The sequence below is a fragment of the Cannabis sativa genome, chromosome 7 (assembly GCF_029168945.1).
Source record: "Cannabis sativa cultivar Pink pepper isolate KNU-18-1 chromosome 7, ASM2916894v1, whole genome shotgun sequence".
Classification (NCBI taxonomy): Eukaryota; Viridiplantae; Streptophyta; class Magnoliopsida; order Rosales; family Cannabaceae; genus Cannabis; species Cannabis sativa.
The window spans coordinates 2,873,364-2,894,129 of NC_083607.1; the positions used below are offsets into that span (position 1 = coordinate 2,873,364).

A 20,766-nucleotide genomic window follows, 5' to 3' on the forward strand; every position below is an offset into this window, starting at 1 on the left:
GAAATAATTTTTTTCCTCATTATATTGTAGTCATAAATATTATATTTGTGTTATAACGAAAGGCTTTTGCATACATATTTGAAGGCAAATTGAAAACCTATGCAGACATATTATTATTTTTAAAAATGATAATTAACCTGTAAAAAATTTAACAATGGGAATGAAAGATTTCAATTCATCATCACACATAACATATACAAATGGAAACATAATTATGCATTGCATAATTATTGATTTATTCAATAGATAAGTTAATTAAACACACTAATCCAAATAAAAAAATATATAAAATTAAGCACACATCAATAAACAAGAAAATAATAACTTAGTTTATTTTCCTACAATTGATACGAATTTCACCTTCATGTCCAACCAAAGGTTTGATATTTCCCATTTTAATCATCGAAACACCAAAATCATACAAAAAATCTTCCAAATTTCGGTTATAATGTTTGACCAACTCATCAGTAGATCCGCCATTGAAGAGTTCTTGATCAGAGTGAAGAAGTCCTTTGTATTTAATCAATTTGTCAAAGTACTTTCCGTCGAATTTAGCTGGAGTTGGGTCCAAAGGGGCGAGCTTCGTGTCCCTACCAACCCTAGGGCATAACATTTTGATCTTTTTAGTAAAAATTGGATTAATATTTGTGTCATTGTATATGCGATCTCTGAAGGTGGAGCATTGAGCAAACCCTAGAGTGTGAGCAGCCGAAAGCAAGACGAGGTCTTTCTCATCAAGGCCGTGGTCCTTGAAGTTTTGGATGAGTTGTGTTAGGTTAAGGAATGAAGGTGGAATGTTGAGATTGGCATCGTCTTTACTTGCAGTGGTTGAGTCTCTTCTTCCTAGTTGAACCTCCCATGAGGGGCCTCCTAACTATTTATATTTATATATAAAAAGAAAATATTTATTACTTAATCTCACCATGTTTAGAAAGTAAAAACTAAATTGGATCAAAATGTATTAAGATAATAATATATAATTATAAAAGAGAGTTGATTATTTTGCCAAACTAAATTGTTTATTAGAAAAAAAAAAGTCAAATTAATTCTTTTATCATAAAACATATTTGTAATTGATTTCTTTAGTTTGTGATTTGTTAAAATATATGGTACTTTTGGTAACACTTTTTTAATCTATTTTTTGTTTTTAAAATTAAAAAATTGAATATTTTTCAAATCATGTTCTATAAAATTGTGTTTACTTTTCAATTTTTTAATTAAGAATCTAAATTGTAAAAACAAAAAAAAAATCACTTTCAAATTTTTTTTAAGCAATAGTTTAGACTCCAACCCTAACTTAGAACTTGAAAATCAAACTTGGACCCAGCCCCAGACTTGGAATCGCCCCTGGTCTCGACCTCAGACCCAACTTCGAATCCAACTTAAATAAAATCAATAAATAAAAATAAAAATAAAATTTACAGACCCCATTTTTGTTTTTTATTTTTAAAATTGAAAAATAAAATGGTTATAGAACACATTTTTGTTTTTCAAAAACAAAATTTTAATAACAAAAATTTTACTTTTAATTTTATGATTAAAAAATTTAAAAACAAAAGTATTACCAAACGCCACCATATTATATTAAATTTATATTTTTATAAACACATGGTACTAATTAAATGGTTTTTTTTTACCTTGATTTGTAAAAATGATATATATGCATGCATTAAGAGTATTTAGTCTCATGAGAAGTTGATTCGCTAGTATTTGTTGAACATTAATTATTATTGTTTTAAATTTTTAATTGCAGTCTATATCTATACTATGATGTTAATTTCTTTTAAAGTTGATTATAAACATGGTACGCCTATACGGTGTTTTATTTCAGAAATTTTGTATTTGCTCTTTGAACAAATTGTGAATATATATACTCACCGCAACAGCAGAATCACGAGCAGCAACAGCTAAGATATCAGCGCATGAGACAACTGGGCGACCGCAACAGTGATCCACCTCCGCCTTGATGTTGTCTATGACCTCAAATCCCCGAACTGAGTTCACATTTGGAAGCGCTAGCTTTTCGCTATCGATCATCTCCGATGAGTCAAGAAGTAGGGAACCATCACAACCCTAGTTATAAATAATTTTTGACAACATTAATTACCAAAAAAAGAAAAGTTTTAATTGTCTAATTAGCTTAATATAATTCATATACATGCATATATATAGTTATAGAAAAGGGAGAAACGACATGTCGTTTTGCTTACATTTACAAAACAATCATGAAAGTGTAAACGAAGTAAAGAGGCTCCCATTCGGCGTTCCTTCTCAACGGCCGCCTCCACAACCCGTTTGATCACCGGTAAGGCGGCGGGGCACGAGTGGTCGTAGAAGTTTGGAGAAAGTTCTTCGGCTAAGGATTTAGTACTTGTAATTTCAAGAGCTAATAAGATCAACACTAGTAGAGCTACCATATTATTCAACAATATTGGCCTCTTTGAACCCATTTCTTAGAATTAAATGAGATTTTTCTTTAATCAATATATACCTAATAATTTGATCGATATTACATGACATTTTTTATTGTATTTATAGGTAGAGATCAAGGGAGAGAAATTCTACAAGACCCAATTAGCTTATTCCTTTGATAAATTACATTATATTATATTGGATTATAATTAATAACTTATCACAGACTCAATAGCCATGTTTACAAGAAATCATATATATAAATTAGAACTAGTCAAGTTATTGAAATAAAATACTAGTCAAAATAGTGATCTCACCACTTATGAATTAATATTATATATACAACAAAATTAAATTAACTTTATGATGATAATCCCTAGAAATTAATCCAAGACGATTTTATATTATTTTTTTTTTTCACTTAATTTAAGGATCATATATATAATATTGAATGACAACACATCACATTTTTCATAGAATTATATATTACTTGAAATTAATAATAAGAAGAATATATTGTTATCATTTTTAACAACTTTTGATAGTTATTTCATATGTATGTTATGTTACTAAATTGTTTAATAACAGAGATATATAGCTTGAATATCAAGGAATTAGATTGAAGAGTACTACAATTGTTATAGTACTTAATTTTCCTGATTAATTTGGTTAGTTTTTTTAATTAATATTTAATAATGTAGAAATGATAATATAAAAAAAAAATGTTTTGACTCTGGCCAAGTAAATGGTTTTTTTTAATTAATTAACTAAATGTGACCGGTAGGAGTTCATCTTCATAATCACTTATATTGAATAAGTATATTAATAATAAAAAAGAAAATTAATCAACAGATTAACAAATAGTGGAATATATTCAATATGACAGACGGCCGTTGTAGTTAATTATTCATATAGTTTTCCGTTTACATTTTTGTTTTTATAGAATAATTAGATTTTTGTCTAAAAATTTCCTCATTGAGATTTAGAACTTTTTGTTATATTTTATGAACAAAAGGTAAATGAAAATTCAAGTGACATGATTTGATACATGTTAAAGTTTAGTGAACACAATTTTATAGATATCAAAGTTTCAAAGGGCATGATTTAGTGCATGAACAAACGTCACACTAGTAAAATTAAATGGAATTGGACAAAAATTCTTAAATCTAACAATATCAATAGTTTAGAGAGAATTTTTCAACCGTCTGAAAAAATTCGACGAAGACATGATTTGATTCTTATCAAAATTCAAAAAACGTGATTTGATACATATTAATCACACTTTTTTTTTAAAAAAAAAATTACGAAAATTGTGTTTTACTAAAACTTTTTTGTTACAAACTAAACAACACCTTCATTGGCCTGATTGGTGTATATGCAAACTCAATTTCAAAAGATATGTTACCGAAACAAAAGTAGTTTAAACTACTCTTTAATTTCCAGTTTGTCAAATCTTCTTAACAATGCGTATTCTATATTTAATAATCATGTTGCTCACCTTGTTGAGTGTTTTTCAATTTTGAGGAAATACAAGATGAGGCTCAATCCGAATAAATGCTCATTAGGGGTGTCATCGGGAAAGTTCTTGAGATTTATAGTTAATATATGGGAAATAGAGGCCGATCCTGAAAAAATAAAAGCACTCGAAATGCCCTCTCTAAAAAAGCCAAAAGAAGTCCAAATCATGTAAAATGTGTCGTGATCGGTGGTAATTTTCAAGTCCCGACTGATAGCAGCATTCAGTCCCCTTACATAATTTTGTTTCCAGGTGAAATCTGTTGGTACCAGATCACCAACGAACTTGGATAGACGATCGAATTCTAGGGTATACTCGGCCACTATCTTCTTCCCTTGGGTCAACTTCACATATGGAAGATTTTGTGAAGTTGACCCAAGGGAAGAAGATAGTGGCCGAGTATACCCTAGAATTCGATCGTCTATCCCTTGGGTCAACTTCACAAAATCTTCCATATGTGAAGTTCTTGCAGCAATGTTATAAAAATTTTCTTCAAACAGGGTCTTAAACTCTTCCCAAGACATGGTACTAACGTCTCGGGTTTGACCCACAATATCCTACCAGACGCAGGCATTATCTTATAACATAAATGCAACACAATTAACTCGTTCCGTCCCCGTCACCCCATGTTATCTAGGATGTGGGTAATAGTGCTCATCCACTGTTCAGCCTTGATAATATCAGTACCTCCCATAAATGTTGGAGGTTGCAGCTTCACAAAACATTCGAACACAGAATCTTGATGTGGTAGAATAGATCCCAGGTTACCCACCACTAGAATAGGAACTGGTGGTAACACTTGTTCTGCTGGAGCTTCCAGTGTTGGTTGCCTAAACCGACGCAATTTATCTTCTTGATGAAGTACTGCTTCGCATTTCAAGGAAAATTTACTGCCAATTGGCAGGTGGATTAGTATTATTAACCCTCGCATTATTCCCCAAATTATGTGGAGGCGCAGGCGGTGCCGATAGATTGGCTTGGTCATTATCAGGCTCTACGTGCTTGCCCTGTGGTCTAGATGATTGTGGAGGGTCCATTTTCACAAATAGCCCTAAAATCAACAACCTTGTGAGTTAGGCACCAACACTACACTTACACACTTATTGCCTTAAACCCTAACTCATACATTCTATTTCTCTAATTAAATAAACATTTATCAATTAAAATACTAATCATGCTTTCCATATAACCTTCATTCTAGATGCTTATATACTTCCTAAAATAGAAAGCGGTAAATGAATAATCACATAAGTAATTATAAGCATTTACTCTCAACATTTACTGCACCACGAGTCGAGCTTGTCTCTAATGATGATTGTACATTTCCAACTGATCTACAAGAAATTTAAAAACCTTAGTGCTCTGATACCAAATTGTAATGTCCTAACAAACGTTACGATTTCCAATAAACATAACCTAATCCCGTTAAACTGGGATTACTAGAAATAAGAATAAAATTTAAACTTTAAATTATGTACGAAATAAAAATATAACTTGTAATTATTTAAACTTTACAAACCATTCCAAAAAGATTTCTCATGTTTTGGGATCCTATAAAAATTTTCACAAAATATTACAAGTCATTTTTACATGCCGACCTAAGCGACAAAACTGAGAATACAAAATACATCAGCTTGTAAACCCAATCCACGTTTGTCTAGTATGCCCCGAACATGTAAAATCCATCGCCAAGCCCTCGAACTCATGGTTGATCACAAATAGATTTACCCTTTCCTACACAGTAGAGCACCTATGAGCTAAGCCCAACAAGACAGTATAAATATCAATATGTAATATATATATTCTCAATTCAAATAAATATTGATGTCACCACACCTATTGTCTATTTAGCATAGACCTACGTGTTGCGCTCACTCGTCTATATACAATAAGGCCTTAGATTGGTTTATCTCGGTTCTGATTACCAAGTCTAACCTAATTATGCCTTACCTGCATAATTCTTTATATCAACATATATAGCATGACATTGCATTCAAAATCATTTAATTACTAGAGTAATAACCCCAGACCATATAACCGCTCACTTTAGGGTAATAATCCTAATCCCGGTTTTTCACTTAATCACAATCATAATATCAAGGCTAATTAGGATTTTCGCCCCCAGAACTTTAACATGTACCAAATCATGTCCCCTGAACTTTTCTGGTCATCAAAAATTCCCCTGAACTATTGAGATTGTTAGATTTAAGGACTTTTGTCCAATTTTAGTAAGGAAAGTCTAACATGGATGAAAGTTCAGGAGGCATGATTTGACACATGTCAAAGTACGAGGAGCATGATTTGATAGATGTTAAAGTCTGGGGAGCATGATTTTGTATATAAACAATCACTAAATTAGTAAAATTGAATGAAATTAGACAAAAGTCATTAGATTCGATCATCTCAATAGTTCAGGAGGAATTTTTAACGTTCAGAAAAGTTTAGGGGGCATGATTCGGTACATGTCAAAGGTTAGGGGGAAAAAAATCATAATTAACATGAGTGCCGTCGCACTTAACTCTACGTATAAATTACTGTCTTACCTAGTATCCCAAGTATGTGGAGATTCCAAACCTCCAGGTGTTCCTGAGCAAGCGCTGGTGATCCTAGTCACAATTCTTGAGATTTCACATATAGGATTAATCTCAAAATTCAATTCCATATAGTCACATAATTTGAATTCCAATTATAGATAAGCACATAGAGCTCGAAACAAGATTTCCAACGATATAAAGAACGTCTCAAATAGAGTCCCAAGTCAAAAATTATGGCGAAAACAAAACTCAAAAAATTCCTGAGAAAACAGGGCCTCACCGCGGCGAGCATGGCCACGGCCACGACAAGCAACTGTAGGTTGCTCTCGCCGCAAAAGGCCTAGCCGTGGCTGCGACGAGGGGCCCTGTAACCCAAAAATTTCCATTTTCAAAACCATTGAAAATCAATACCAACCTTGCCAAAACTCACCCAAAACTAAACATAATCTCATATTTCAATACATGCCAAACATATTCATCAACAATCATGATTAGAAATTTAAAACAAAGTTCCACATCAAAATTAACAACAGCTAACTCATGATATACCACAATTGCTATGGGTACACATAACTCACAAGCTTAAAAAAAATCCAAGCTCAAAACTGCCAAGGAAACCCAAAATTTTCATGGCCATACCCAGAAATCAAACCTTCTTTTTTTAGCCCTAAAAACAATCAAAACAACCCACATGCATACCTTACAATCCTACCCACATAATCATGCATAAAACAACACAAATTATTCAATTCTCATATACATGCATTTGAAAACTAAAAGAACATCAAGACAAGTTTCATAGTTGCTAAAATTAGAATTTAATTTATACAAGAGAAATTGGAGAGCTTTACCACAATCTCCACAAGTTCAAGCAAAAATTCACCCAAAATCCACTCCAAACTCAAAGCTTTCTTTCAATTCTGAAGAATTCAACAAAATGAAGAGGTTAAGGGGAGAGAGGGGGTTCAAACAAGAGAGGTTCACACCAGAAATGTTTTTTCTCACTTTCCAAAAAATGATTTTCTTGATGAATAATACACTAAATGGTCAAAGGACCGAAATATCCCCATAAGCAATTATATCCACATATATAAGTAATGACACATTTGTCAAACAACACATAATACATAATTTTTAGGTTTTCATATTTATCAAATAAGGCTATAAACAAATCTCGAAATGTATTTTGGGCCCCAAACCCGGTTTGGCCCAAAATACCCAATTATGACTATACCGCACCAGTTTGTCGAAAAATACCTGCAGAAAAATAGAATAAATAAACTATATAATAATATAGTCCACAAGCACGATATATCATAAAAATTACAATTTTACCCTTCTCGGGTCAAAATTACGAAAAAAGCCCATAGTAATAAGGTCTTAAAATGCAATTTATCAGCATAGTTTCACTTATTAAATTATATAATAATATAATTCCAAATTAATACATAATTAAACTAGTTAGGGTTGCTAATCTAATTTCATAAACCTTAGGGTATTACAAGAACCCAGTGCCCAAGTTAACAATCAACCTGATATGCTGGTTTCAATAATCATTCAAATACCAAATCTAATTCAACCATTGAATCCAGAATGGTCCAAAATGGGGTAGGAGACCTCGCACTTAAATTCGAGAACTTTGGAAGTATGAAAATGAAAAATTGGGAGCCCGAAAATGAAGTACATAATGCCCAGGTTGACAAATGGCCTGGTGCGTTGGGTTTTGCTTATGCGATTTTGATTCCAATTCGATTGTCCGTCTAGTTTTTCATAATAACTAAATCCATGAAGTTAGAGAAGTTAAATTCACAACTTTCTATTTCTTATTTTCAACATGAGAAACTCACTCGGAAATGAAGAGTTCCAAGTCTCTCATTTCCGCAAAACAACAACATCTTCGAGAACTGGTGACCAGCTCTACCATAACATAGAAACAAACTAAGTGCTGTCAAAATATCACTTATGTATCATAAAGTACATCCCTCAAACGTTTTTCCACTTACCTAGCATCCAGATTGACGTCATATGTCAACTTGGGTGTACTGTGGTGTTAGATGTCAACCTGGGCATTGGGTTGTGAACAACCTTCAGTAAAACGGTCATAACTCACTCAATTGATCTGATTGACGCGATTCAACATGAGTTTCAAACCTAATTCAATGATCTATCAAGTCATGTCTCAAATAAATTGAGATAAAAAAGGAGTGTAAATACAGTACTGTTATTAAAAAATATAGAACAAAGACCCTTACATAAAGAAAAATAAGACACAAGAACAAAAAACAAATGAACTAATCACCAAAGGGACCTCGTTAACGACCCTTGTCTCATTGCATACACCCCAAACCTCTTTAAACAAAGCTCGAGAGATCCCCAAAACTAAACCGCGACCCATAAAATCCAAGCCAAGGAACCACTAAACCAATAACCACCACCATTGACTAAACTGCAAGAGGCCAACTAAAACCACTTAGACAAACCAGTCCTGAGTTGGACCATCATAGAAGAAAAACCCTTCAACGAATGATCCATCCCAAAAATGACATCCAATAAAATTTCGGCGATAGTTGACGAAAACCCACTGCCCAAGAATCAACACAAACCAGCCAAAGAAAAATCAGAACCAAACAAGAACATCGCAAGAAACGAAGAAGAAAACCTTGACAATAGCCAACATTGAACCTAATATCAAAGTGTGAACACACCATCCCCCCAACCTAGCCACAAACCAAGCCCAAAAAGAGGTCGACAAACCCTGGCTGGAGAGGGAAAGAGAATAAATTAGGTGGCGATAGAAGCAATACCTAGAGAAAAAACCATAGGTCAAATCGTAACAACATGATACCCTTATGATTAATTAACAATGCAAACTTCCTAATTCCACAATATCCCATTAATTTTGTTTTCTCCAAATGTACCTAGCTCTCCCAAATTTACTCTTTTGGCTCATTTTTATCCAATTAAGCACACTTACAATAGAATAAATTTGAGTTCTGATGTGCTAATGAAGGTTTGCCCAATAAAAATTTTCGTCTAAACGTCATTAAGCCTTTACTAGTAGTAATTTCTGCTGGTAAATTGACCGATAAAAATTGGCCAATGAATACATTTTTTTGACACCTTTAAACTATTATATGCCTTGTTTGGCTAAAATTTTACTTTTATTTATAGCTAGAAATATATATAAGTTTTGACTCATTTTTACCTATTGGATAACTGTTGTATGATGATTTTTTTTTAATGAAAAATACTTTATAAAGTGTTTGAATACCATTAAAAAAGGTTTTTTGTGAGTAAATTAAAAATAATTATGTAAATTATTTTAATTTTAAAAATAGCTTCTCAAAAATCCTTTTGAAAAAAACTACGTACAAATCATAACTTTTTCCAAAAAGATTTTTAAATTTAAAATAAAAATAAAAATAAAAAAGACTTATTTATTTTTTTAATCCAAAGAACATTAGGATGCCCTTTTAGATGCTAAAAAAACATAGCAGATCATATATATATGGAATACTAGATGGGTATTACCTATTAATGAGTAATAAACAAATTTAACTATAAATATTAATTTTAAAAATATTAAACCATTAGATTTGGGTCCGATAAGAGAAATTTGAATTTCTGTGCTTAATTTAGCTACTTAATTAAAGAAAATATCAAAAAATACCTCTTTTTACACTATATCAAAAATATGTTTACATGAAAAAATATTTAAGTCAAATTCAACTTTTTTTATTACTTTTTGTCGAAAACTTTTTTTTTATTATTTTTTTTCAGTTGATGGACCAATCTCAGCCCATATAATATAAAAATGAGAAATTTTTCTAATTAAATAGAAAAATTAATCATAAAAACTTAAAATTTTCTAATATTATTTATTCATGGATATTCATTAAAAGTGCACCCATATATATAAATATATATATATATAAATTAATTAAGAAATATAAATATAAGCATGGTTTATTCTCTTAATTACGGAACATATAAAATTAATTAGACAAGACAAAGACTTTTTACTCAAATTGAAAAGATCACACCAAGTCACGACTAGCTAGCGTGCATGCATGCATGTGCCTATATAAAATTACAAATTGAACAATTCATCGTTATTATCTTCATGAGGGTAATTAATTTAATTATCTATATAAAATACTCTCTATATATAACATAATTATAACTTTGAATCATTATTTGTATACCCTCTTATTTGTCACACCTTAACAAATTCATATAAAACACTTACATCACAAATTGAATGAAAAACAATTGAAGAAATTATTGGTTGACTTTCCTACAATTGACACGGACTTGACCTTGAGATCCAGTCAAAGGCTTAATATTTCCCATCTTAATCATAGACCTAGCGAAATCCGAGGTGAAAGCTTCGCCATTGCGGCTGTAATGACTGACCAATTCATCCGTGGAACCGCCTTTAAAGAGTTCTTGATCGGAGTGGAGAACTCCTTTGTAGGAAGTCAATTGGGAGAAATACCTATTGTCAAACTCGGACGGTGAAGGGTCCAAGGGAGAGAGATTTGAGTCACCTCCGGTGTTAGGGCATGCTTTTTTGAGCATTTCTGCGAAAGCTGGGTCAATGTTGGCCTCGTTGTACAAGCGAGCCCTGAAGGTTACACACTGAGCAAACCCTAGAGTGTGGGCCCCGGAGAGGAGGACGAGGTCCCTCTCGTCGAGGCCTTGGTTTTTGAAGTTTGTTATGAGTGCCGGAAGGTCTAGGAAGGGCGGTGGGATGTCGTTGTTCGCTAGGTTTTTGTTGGCTGTGGTTGAGTCTTTTCTTCCTAGTGGCACCTCCCAAGAGGGGCCTGCTAGCTGTTTAAATAATTAGACAAATTATATATTAATTTTTTTTTAAAACATTTGAGTATATATTTTGATCACTTTGAGAATAAATGAGAAAATTAATAGGGTTTTTTTTATATATATAATATAAGATATGCGTGTGTCACATATTATAGCTAGCTTATAAATATAAATAAAGATTAATATATTCAATTTAAAAAGACTATTTTTCATGAAGAATAAAAAATAAAATAAAATGGAAAGTTTGTTTTATATAATTCTACATTGATTTAATTTGATTATTATATCGATTATCATCATATGACAAATAAGAGTAATAATATGAAGTGAAAATGAACTTTTAAAATTTATTTGTCTTGAGATTAGCATTTTATAAAAGATGATTTTTTTTTTTTACCGAAAATTGATGTGTACATAAATTATTATTGTAATTTTTTTCGAGATATATGTATCACAATTTTCACAATGGTCTGATAAATTCAAAACAAGAACCAAGTATTATAGTCATACTTTGATTGATCATTAATCATTTAAGAAAAAAAAGCATATATTCATAATATATCTTAATTAAGTAGTCATTTTATAGTAAATTAACATATATATATATATATATATACTCACCGCAGCTACAGAATCACGAGCAGCAACAGCCAAAATATCAGCACAAGAAACAACTGGGCCACCACAAACACGATCGACCTCAGCCTTGATGTCATCAATGACCTCGAATCCCCTAATGGAGTTCACATTAGGATTCGCTAGCTTCTCACTATCAATCGTGTCAGTCGAATCAAGAAGTATCGATCCATCACAACCCTACATATCATGACACAAGTTATAAAATTAGATAATATATAATAAGTACAAGTATATTCAGAATCAAACCCGTTTTTATTTAGAGCCGACCCTTTATATAGTTAGCATATATCGTTCAAGTGACATACTTGGACGAAACAATCATGAAAGTGAAGACGTAATAGGGAAGCTCCCATACGACGTTCCTTCATAACGGCAGCCTCAACAACTTTCTTGATAGCTGGTAAGGCAGCTGGACATGAATAATCATAGAAGTTTGTAGAGAGTTGAGCTGAGGAACTTGTTGTTTCATAAGCCAAAATTATTGTGAGTACTAATCCCACCACATACAAAATTATTCCTCTCTTTGAACCCATTTTTCTTAATAATTAATTAATTTTGAGTAAGATCTTTATTTGTATAAGGAACTGCTTATAGTTTTTAGTGATGATATGATCCTAAAACATTATGTTTAGCATATTTATAGTATAGATGGTGAGACTAATTAAGAGATTGGAGAGAATTAATTAATATGTAAATTAATTTGTCACTCTTTTGGACTTGGACAAACTTTTAATACTATAGTACTATATATATTGATCAAGGCAAATGTATAGAAATTCCTGGATATATATATTAATTAATTAATTAAGTAAGCTAATTCAAATTGCAAGAAATCTTTAATTAAGAAGAAGTCAATCAAGTTAAACTAATTGATTATTAAATTGTTTGTCAGAAGCAAATGTATTAATTAATTATCTATCACCATAATGTTTTATAATTTTTCATATTTATTTCACACCATCACCACCAAAGTAATCGCTATAATATATCAATTAATTTATGCATAGATAAGATTTGTTCCTCCGAACTATAATGGTAGAGATTTGCCCCTTATTTTTTTTTTTCTTTTGAAAAAGTCCCTTACTGTTTAAAAAAAAATATTTAGGATTTTTGTCTCTTAAACTTTAACATGTATCAAATTATGTTCTCTGAACTTTTGAAGCCGTTAAAAATCTCCCATGAACTATTGAGATTGTTGAATTTTAAGGATTTTTTTTTTCAATTTTATAATAAAGAAAGTCTAACATATATGGATGAAAGTTCATGGGGATTGATTTGGTGCAATTAAAGTTAGAAAGACATAATTTAGTAGATATCAAAATTTATGGAGAATAATTTAGTACATGGATAAATGTCATTAAATCCAACAATTTTAATAGTTTAAAGAGAATTTTTTAACGGTTTAAAAAATTCAAATGGTATAATTTAATACATGTCAAAATTCGGGACAAACAATCATATTTAACTTTAAAAAAATGTTACAAATAATTAATATCCCCATTAAATTACATTATCATTTAAAATAAAATTGGTTGATGTAGTAAAAATGTAACATTAATCTTTAACGCATGATTAAGAATCCAACAAAAAGAGGTATATAAATAATTAGTAGTCTAATAACGAATTCTATGAATATATATATTTTTTACATATATATATATTTTTTACATATATATATATTCTTTGAGAGTTAATAATATTTTATATTTAATGTAAATATATTAAATTTAAGCTAACTTAAATATTGGTATCACTGCAAATGTACTTTTAATTAGGGTCGGTTTATGGGTAGGCAAAGTAAGCATGTGCCTAGGGCCCCCGCTCTACCAGCAGGGCCTTAAAAATAAGTTAATTCATATTTACATGATAAAACTTAATGGGAAACTTATAAAAATACTGTTTTTTTACCAAATGTTTTCAAAAATACTGGGATACGGCAAACTTTACATTTTTACTGTCCAAGCCTATTTTTATTTCTTTTATACTGCTCAGACCCAATATATTTACTTTTATACTGTAAACAGTAACAAAACACAAATGGCACCTCTCCTTCGTGGTTGGGGACGGATAAATCAACATCGGAATCATAGAAACACCAGGAAAAAACCATAAAATATGGAAAAGAGAAAAAATTACTAAATCAACAACAAATTACTGTTTTGTAGTGTTATTTTACTGTTGTTTTAATATGAAAAAAATGTCACGTAAATGAAATATTGTGAATTAGAAGAAGGAGTAGAGTCAAAAACAAGAGAATTTGAAAACGACAAATTTGACATAGTTGACTAAGCGAAGGTGGTTGCTAAAAAAATGGTAGAAAAACTTAAAAACAACAGTAAAAAACTAGATCCAGAAATCAACATCAACAACGCGAAGCTAATAATAGACAAACACCAACTAGAAGTTGAAAAAAGTTAGGCATACAAAGACAAGGAAACACTGAAGAATGTTTACAGCTACTACGCAATCAAAAACAACTTCCAATACAATTTTTGAAAATATATTTAATTGGGTTTCAGTAAGAAGTTTCTTAATATGTTCAATAACTAAGTAATAATCAGAGTTTATAACTCTGGAATGGTAGTATTCCGATCGGGTGTACATAGATTTTCAATTCTATAAAAAATATAAGAAAACACTACTAAAACAACACAAAAAAATAAAGAACATAAAAACAAGTATAAAAAAACTCTGGAGTGGTAGTATTCCGATCGGGTGTACTTGGATTCCCAATCCTATAAAAAAAACATAAGAAAACACTACTAAAAAAAAATAAAGAATATAAAAAACAATAACAAAATAAGCCATAGCCATCAAAAGATATAATACCACCACTCACAAAACAAGAGCTAACTATAACCCCAAAAAAGAAAAAAAAAAACATAATTAGTCAAAGAAACAAAAACCCAGTAAAATTTATGTCGTTCTAGAAAAAATAAATAAAGAAAAAAAGAGATTTTTTTTACTTAGAAAACTTGTCTGCTGTTCTTCTTTTTCCTCTGTATTGTTCTTCTTAAAGAAATTCTCACTGAGATATGTTCTCTTCATCAAGAGAGCCTCCACACTCCTTCATCATCGTTTCAAGTTTTTTCTCTCAGCACACCCGCAAAAAATTTCTTTCTCTATATATATATATCTTACTTTTCTCTCTCAAAACTTAAGTAAAAAAATGACTGAAAGGAATGAGCTTTGTAAGTTTTTGAAACATTGAAGAATGGAGAGAAGGGTTTTATGTAAAGTTCTTAGTTGATGGTCTTTATCTTGACACCAATCGCAAGAATTTTTCTATAGACATCAACCCACAAAAAGAGATAGAGAAAGAAACAAAATACATATATAAGCTTGGGAATGGGGATCACGTGGGTGGGTTATCTTCAATTTCAAATTTAAGTAAAAAAAAAGTTGTCCCATCAATCAACTAAATGCATATAAATAGTTATATATATATAAATAAATATATAAATTTTTAAAAATGAAATCAAGTGAGTGATTGGACTTAAATTTCAAATTTAAGTAACAAAATAAAATAAAAAATTTAACATAAAAGTAATGTAAAAGACATCAATCAACTTTTACAAACCTCTTTTTTTTTTTTTATATATAAACACATATATATATATTATTAAGTTAAATTAATTAGACTTAAAATTAAAAAAAAACAGTTACACAGTAAAAAAGTTACGTTTGCCGTGTAACAGTACAAAAGAAATAAAATGGAAAAAATCTGTATAGGATGTAAATTTCCCAACTTAATCAATAATAATGCAAAACAAATTATTCAGCTAATGTAGTGGCAACCGTGTTCTCTATTAAAATTAAAATAAAAGACCATGAATCGAACCCATAACCTTAAGGCAAAACATTAAGACTTTTTTCACTAAATTAAACTTTTTTATTGCAATGAGATACCTAAAAAATTTTATATAATTATTAAGGTCCCCATAATTATTGTTTTTAAAAAAAAATTAAAATGTAATAGATATGGATTTTGCAATGATTTAATGTTAGGATGGAATTTTTTCCAAAAATAAAATAAAATAAAAAATTACAAATCAAATTTTATAAAAGCTTGTTCGGAAGGTCATATAAAGATCGTATTGTACTAAATAACTAATGACATTATGTTTGGATAAAACATTATATTACATCAATTATTACCACCACACATTTTAATACAATGTGAGTCGTGAGGGTCTAGGGTCAACCCCGACCTCGACCCCAGCGCTCGGACCTGGACCCATACTATAACCATGGACCTAGCTAAACCCCGGATCCCGGACCCCAGACCTTGACACCAAACACAGACCTGACCCCGATCTCGACCCTGAACCCAGACCCTAACTGGAACTTCAACTTGGACCTTGACCCGAACCCAGACCTCAGACCCCCGACCCCTGACCCGAATCAAGACCCCAAACCCTAGCCCCAACCCCGAATACCCAGGACCTAGAACCAAAACTGGCCCCAGACTCAACCTTAGACCTTGGACCCAGACGCGGACCTCGAACCCAAGCCCCGAAATCCAGACCCTGAACTTAGATCTCGAACTTGAACCTAGGGTTTGAGTCCCAATTCAAGTTCGGGTTCGGGTCGAGGTCTAAGTTTGGGTCTGGGGTTTGGGTCTCAGTTCGGGTTTGGTTCATGGTTCAGATTTGGATCTAGATACTGGTTTGGGTTTGGGTCACGGTTTGGGTCCGAGTCCAAGGTCCAAGTCCGGGTTCAGGGTTCAGGGTTGGGGATCAGGTTCGGGTTCAATTTGCGGTCTTGGATCGGGTCGAGTCTGAGGCCAAGGCTAGTGTTTGGGGCCGGGGTCTGGGGTCTAGGGTTGGGGTCCGTGTTCGGGTCCGAGTTTAGGGCTTTGCGAATTTGGGGTCTGAGTCCAAGTCTGAGTCCAGGCCATGGATTGGGTTGGGATCGAGTTTATTATAAAGAATTTATAATTTTATACTACCTATTAGTGTAAGTCAATATCAAATATAATATTGTATTAAATTTAAATAATACTAATATAATACAATACAGAGGGTGTACATAGGTTTGGTTGGGTTGTAGTGTATTTTATTACCAACCCACTATAAATATCGGGCTACAAACATTTAATTGTAACCCGCCCAATGAAAAAAAAAAGTATAACCTGCCTAATGATTTTTGTCGGTTTGGTCGGGTTAACCCGTTTAAACAAATCTTTATTTTTTATTTTTTCATTATTATTAGTTTTTGATGCTCAAATAATTGATTTTCAAAAATAAATATATAGTATAGACATTTCAAGATTAAAATGGGTTATAGTTTAAATTAATGTTAAAAAGTAAATATAAATTGAACAAACATTAAAATATCAAATAACATTTTTTTAAAAATAGAATAAAAAAATATACTCATATTTACATTTTAAATTTCAATTTCAATATTCAAATACAATCAAAATTATCAATTATAAAATTTAAATATTAAATTAAATACAATAAAATATAAAGTAGTTTAACTATATCAAACGCGTAATTTATATATTATATTAATGATATAATTTTAGTATAAAAAAATATGTAAATCAATTTAATCTGTTTATTCGGGTTATTTGGACAGGTTAAAATAATATTCAACCCTCCCAATATATTCATTGGGAAATTTAAATTTTTTTGTAAAGTTATTCAAGTTGTATTTTTTGTCGGTTTATTTGATTTAGTTTGAACAGTTTATTCGAATTGTACAATTTGTACTTTTTTTTTTGAACAACCCTATACAATACAATATAATACAAACAAACACAATATTATACTATAGTACAAAACATCTCAATGTACCAAAGAAGCCCTAACAGTCATAATTAAAGGGGAGAAAATTTCTATTATATTATATAAGCTAGCTATTTCTAGTTATTTTGTGAGTATTTGAGAACAGTTATATATCATGTGCATGGGGAACAGGGCCGGCCCTAGGCATAGGCGGGCTAGGCCCGTGCCTAGGGCCCACACTTTCCGGGGGCCCAAAATAAAAAAATAAAAAAAAATTATTAGGCTTTTATTTAAGAAAAATTTAAGTGTAATATAAACAACAAATATTTATAGCTTAGTTGGTTGAGGTGGAAGACATAATGTCCAAGGTCATGGGTTCAAATCCCATGACACTCTTTTTTTTGATATATTATTGAGGGCCCCAAAATTTAATTCGTCTTGGGTCCATAAATTTTCAGGGCCGGCCCTGATGGGGAAATATGTATTTATACGTAGTAGTGATTATTAGGTCCCTATATATATACTAATACTACAATATATTTCGGTCACCTATATATAATGAAACAATAAAAGTTCTTATCATCATCCTTTTGTGTTGGTGGAGAGTGATTCAGAGAATGTTATCAAGAACCTAAAAGGGGATGACTCTATTTGGAAGATTGAGAACTATTTGCAACATTGCAAGCTCCTCTCTACTTTTATGACTAATTGTAATTTTTCTTGTATTTTTAGAAATTGTAACTATACGGCCCATAATGTGGCCAAATAGGTGCTTGTCAACAATATTACGGGCATGGTAGAAATATCTACTATGCCTGTTAATATCTTTAGTAATGACCATAAAATCTAACTTTAATTTTATTTATAAACAAAATTTTCAAAAAAAAAATATAAATTCTTATTTAATTAGTATGTGTAACTTAATCCTCGCCAAGGAAATATCTAGATTCATCCCAACTCCTTATTCTCTACAAAATAGGTCATTCAAGATGTCTAAAAGAGTGGCATTACTTGAAATCAGGTGCCAAACCTCTATAACTTCTGTATCGTTTATAGTTCTTTATTATTTTCATTTATCAAACACTTATATCTTTGTTTTATTGACTTAGCATCGTTGACTAAAAATAAAATCAACAAATAATTTATCACACACTTAATTATATAATATAACAATTATAAGTGTTACTACCTTTGTTTATACACTAAGAAACTTATATACCTTATATGCATAGCATTCATTTCAAGGTGGCAAGAGGTTGTTTTTCCTTCTTTTAACACAAACTCACATAATTTCATAAAAAAAATACATATACAAAACACAACTTTGATTTGATAGGCATGTTAACTAATTTTTAGAATGTCACAACAATATGATATGACTCAACTCAACAATATGACATGAATGATGCTATACTTGAATTTCCTTTGCCAAATGGATGTACTTCATTTTTATTCAAGTCTGTTAGAGATAACAAACTCAGTTAGTTAATGTCAGTTAATTCTGTTATTTGCTTTCTGTTAAGGGGTTAGTTAGTTGGTAAAGTGTGTGTCCTTTGTACTCTTTCTGTTACACTGTTTGTAACCATATTCATGTATAAATACCAGCATCTCTCTCTGTTTCAAACAGAGCTTCAATTCACATTCCATCTTCCATCTCTCTCTCTCTCATTTTCATAACATGGTATCAGATGCTTAGGCTCCCATGGCGTCCAAAGGAACCGAGTCTACTGCACGAAGTGATACACCAGAAGCTCCACCAGCTGCAGCTGCGATAACACAAGTCCTTCCAAACAACAACCTCCTTCCCCTGAATCTTCGATTAGATCGATCGAATTACACCATCTGGCGTTCCCTTGTTCTAGCTGTTGTTCGTGCCTATAACCTTGATGGATTCATCCTTGGCACAACTACAACTCCACCTGAATTTCTTACAGGTAACTCTCCAAATCCTGCCTATCAAAATTGGCTTCGTCTTGATCAATTCTTGATGCATTGGCTCATGAATTCAATTACTGAACCCATGCTTGGTTATGTGATAAATTGTCGCACCTCGTCGGAGATCTGGACTATCTATGCGCAATTGTTTGCCACTACATCTCGCGCGAGGCTCCTTCAAGTCCGTGGTCTTCTCCAATCTACCAAGAAAGGATCCTCCACCATTGATGAATATGTTCTTAAGATGAAAGGATATGCGGACAATCTTGCAGCAGCAGGCCAACCTCTATCTGATGAAGATCTTGGACTGTATATTCTTGGAGGTCTTGGTTCAGAATATGAATCAATTGTGGTGAATCTCACCTCTCGATCTGAACCACTGACCCTTCAAGAAATACAATTCATGCTTCATAGTCATGAAATTCGTCTCCAACAATTTTCAGCATCTGCTCTACACAATGTGCAAGCCAATCTTGCAAATCTTTCTGTCAATGGATCCAACCGTGGCCGTGGATACCGAGGTTCTTATCGTGGAGGCAGAGGACAACCCTCAAACCGTGGGGGTCGAGGCAACAGGCCAATTTGTCAGCTCTGTGGCCGTGCTGGACACACGGCACAAAAATGTTATCACCGCTTTGACATCACCTTCACAGGAACACAAAATACTGGTGCCTCTACCTCTAACACCACACCAGAAAATCCCCAAGCTCATGTTACTGAGTCAAGCATCACTGAAGAATCTCCTGGCACTTGGTTTCTTGACACTGGTGCGACAAATCACCTTACTGCAGATGCACAACAACTCAACAATACAGTTGACTACAAAGGAAAGGCAAAAGTGATTGTAGGTAATGGCCAAACTATTTCAATTTCTCATGTTGGTTCTAACAGTTTTCCCACTAATATTCCCACCAAATCTTTACTGCTTAAAGATATTCTTCATGTCCCTCGCATCACAAAGAATTTGTTAAGTATTTCCCAATTCACAAAAGATAATAATGTTGTTCTCCAATTTGACTCTGTGTGTTGTCTTATTAAGGACAAGACCACGAACCAAGTTCTTCTCACGGGTACCCTCAGTAATGGCCTATATCAACTTCAAATTCCTGTTAAAACTGCCCCAAGTTCATCAAGAACTCAGCATACTGACACTGATGTTCAATGTAATATT

General features: G+C 32.0%; 2 protein-coding genes across 2 annotated transcripts; both read right to left on the reverse strand.

Annotated features, from left to right (window-relative positions):
* Positions 1–147: 147 nt before the first annotated feature.
* On the reverse strand, positions 148–2,561 carry LOC115697956 (peroxidase RIP1). The gene is made up of 3 exons (XM_030625137.2): positions 2,211–2,561; positions 1,879–2,073; positions 148–874 (listed from the first exon to the last, which is right to left on the reverse strand). Exons 1-3 carry the CDS (start codon positions 2,448–2,450, stop codon positions 326–328), a joined length of 984 nt encoding a protein of 327 aa, XP_030480997.2. The 5' UTR covers positions 2,451–2,561; the 3' UTR covers positions 148–325.
* A 7,896-nt stretch (positions 2,562–10,457) lies between these two features.
* On the reverse strand, positions 10,458–12,640 carry LOC115697121 (cationic peroxidase 1). Its single transcript, XM_030624028.2, has 3 exons — positions 12,231–12,640; positions 11,908–12,102; positions 10,458–11,295 (listed from the first exon to the last, which is right to left on the reverse strand). Exons 1-3 carry the CDS (start codon positions 12,456–12,458, stop codon positions 10,744–10,746), a joined length of 975 nt encoding a protein of 324 aa, XP_030479888.2. The 5' UTR covers positions 12,459–12,640; the 3' UTR covers positions 10,458–10,743.
* Between the last annotated feature and the right edge of the window lie 8,126 nt (positions 12,641–20,766).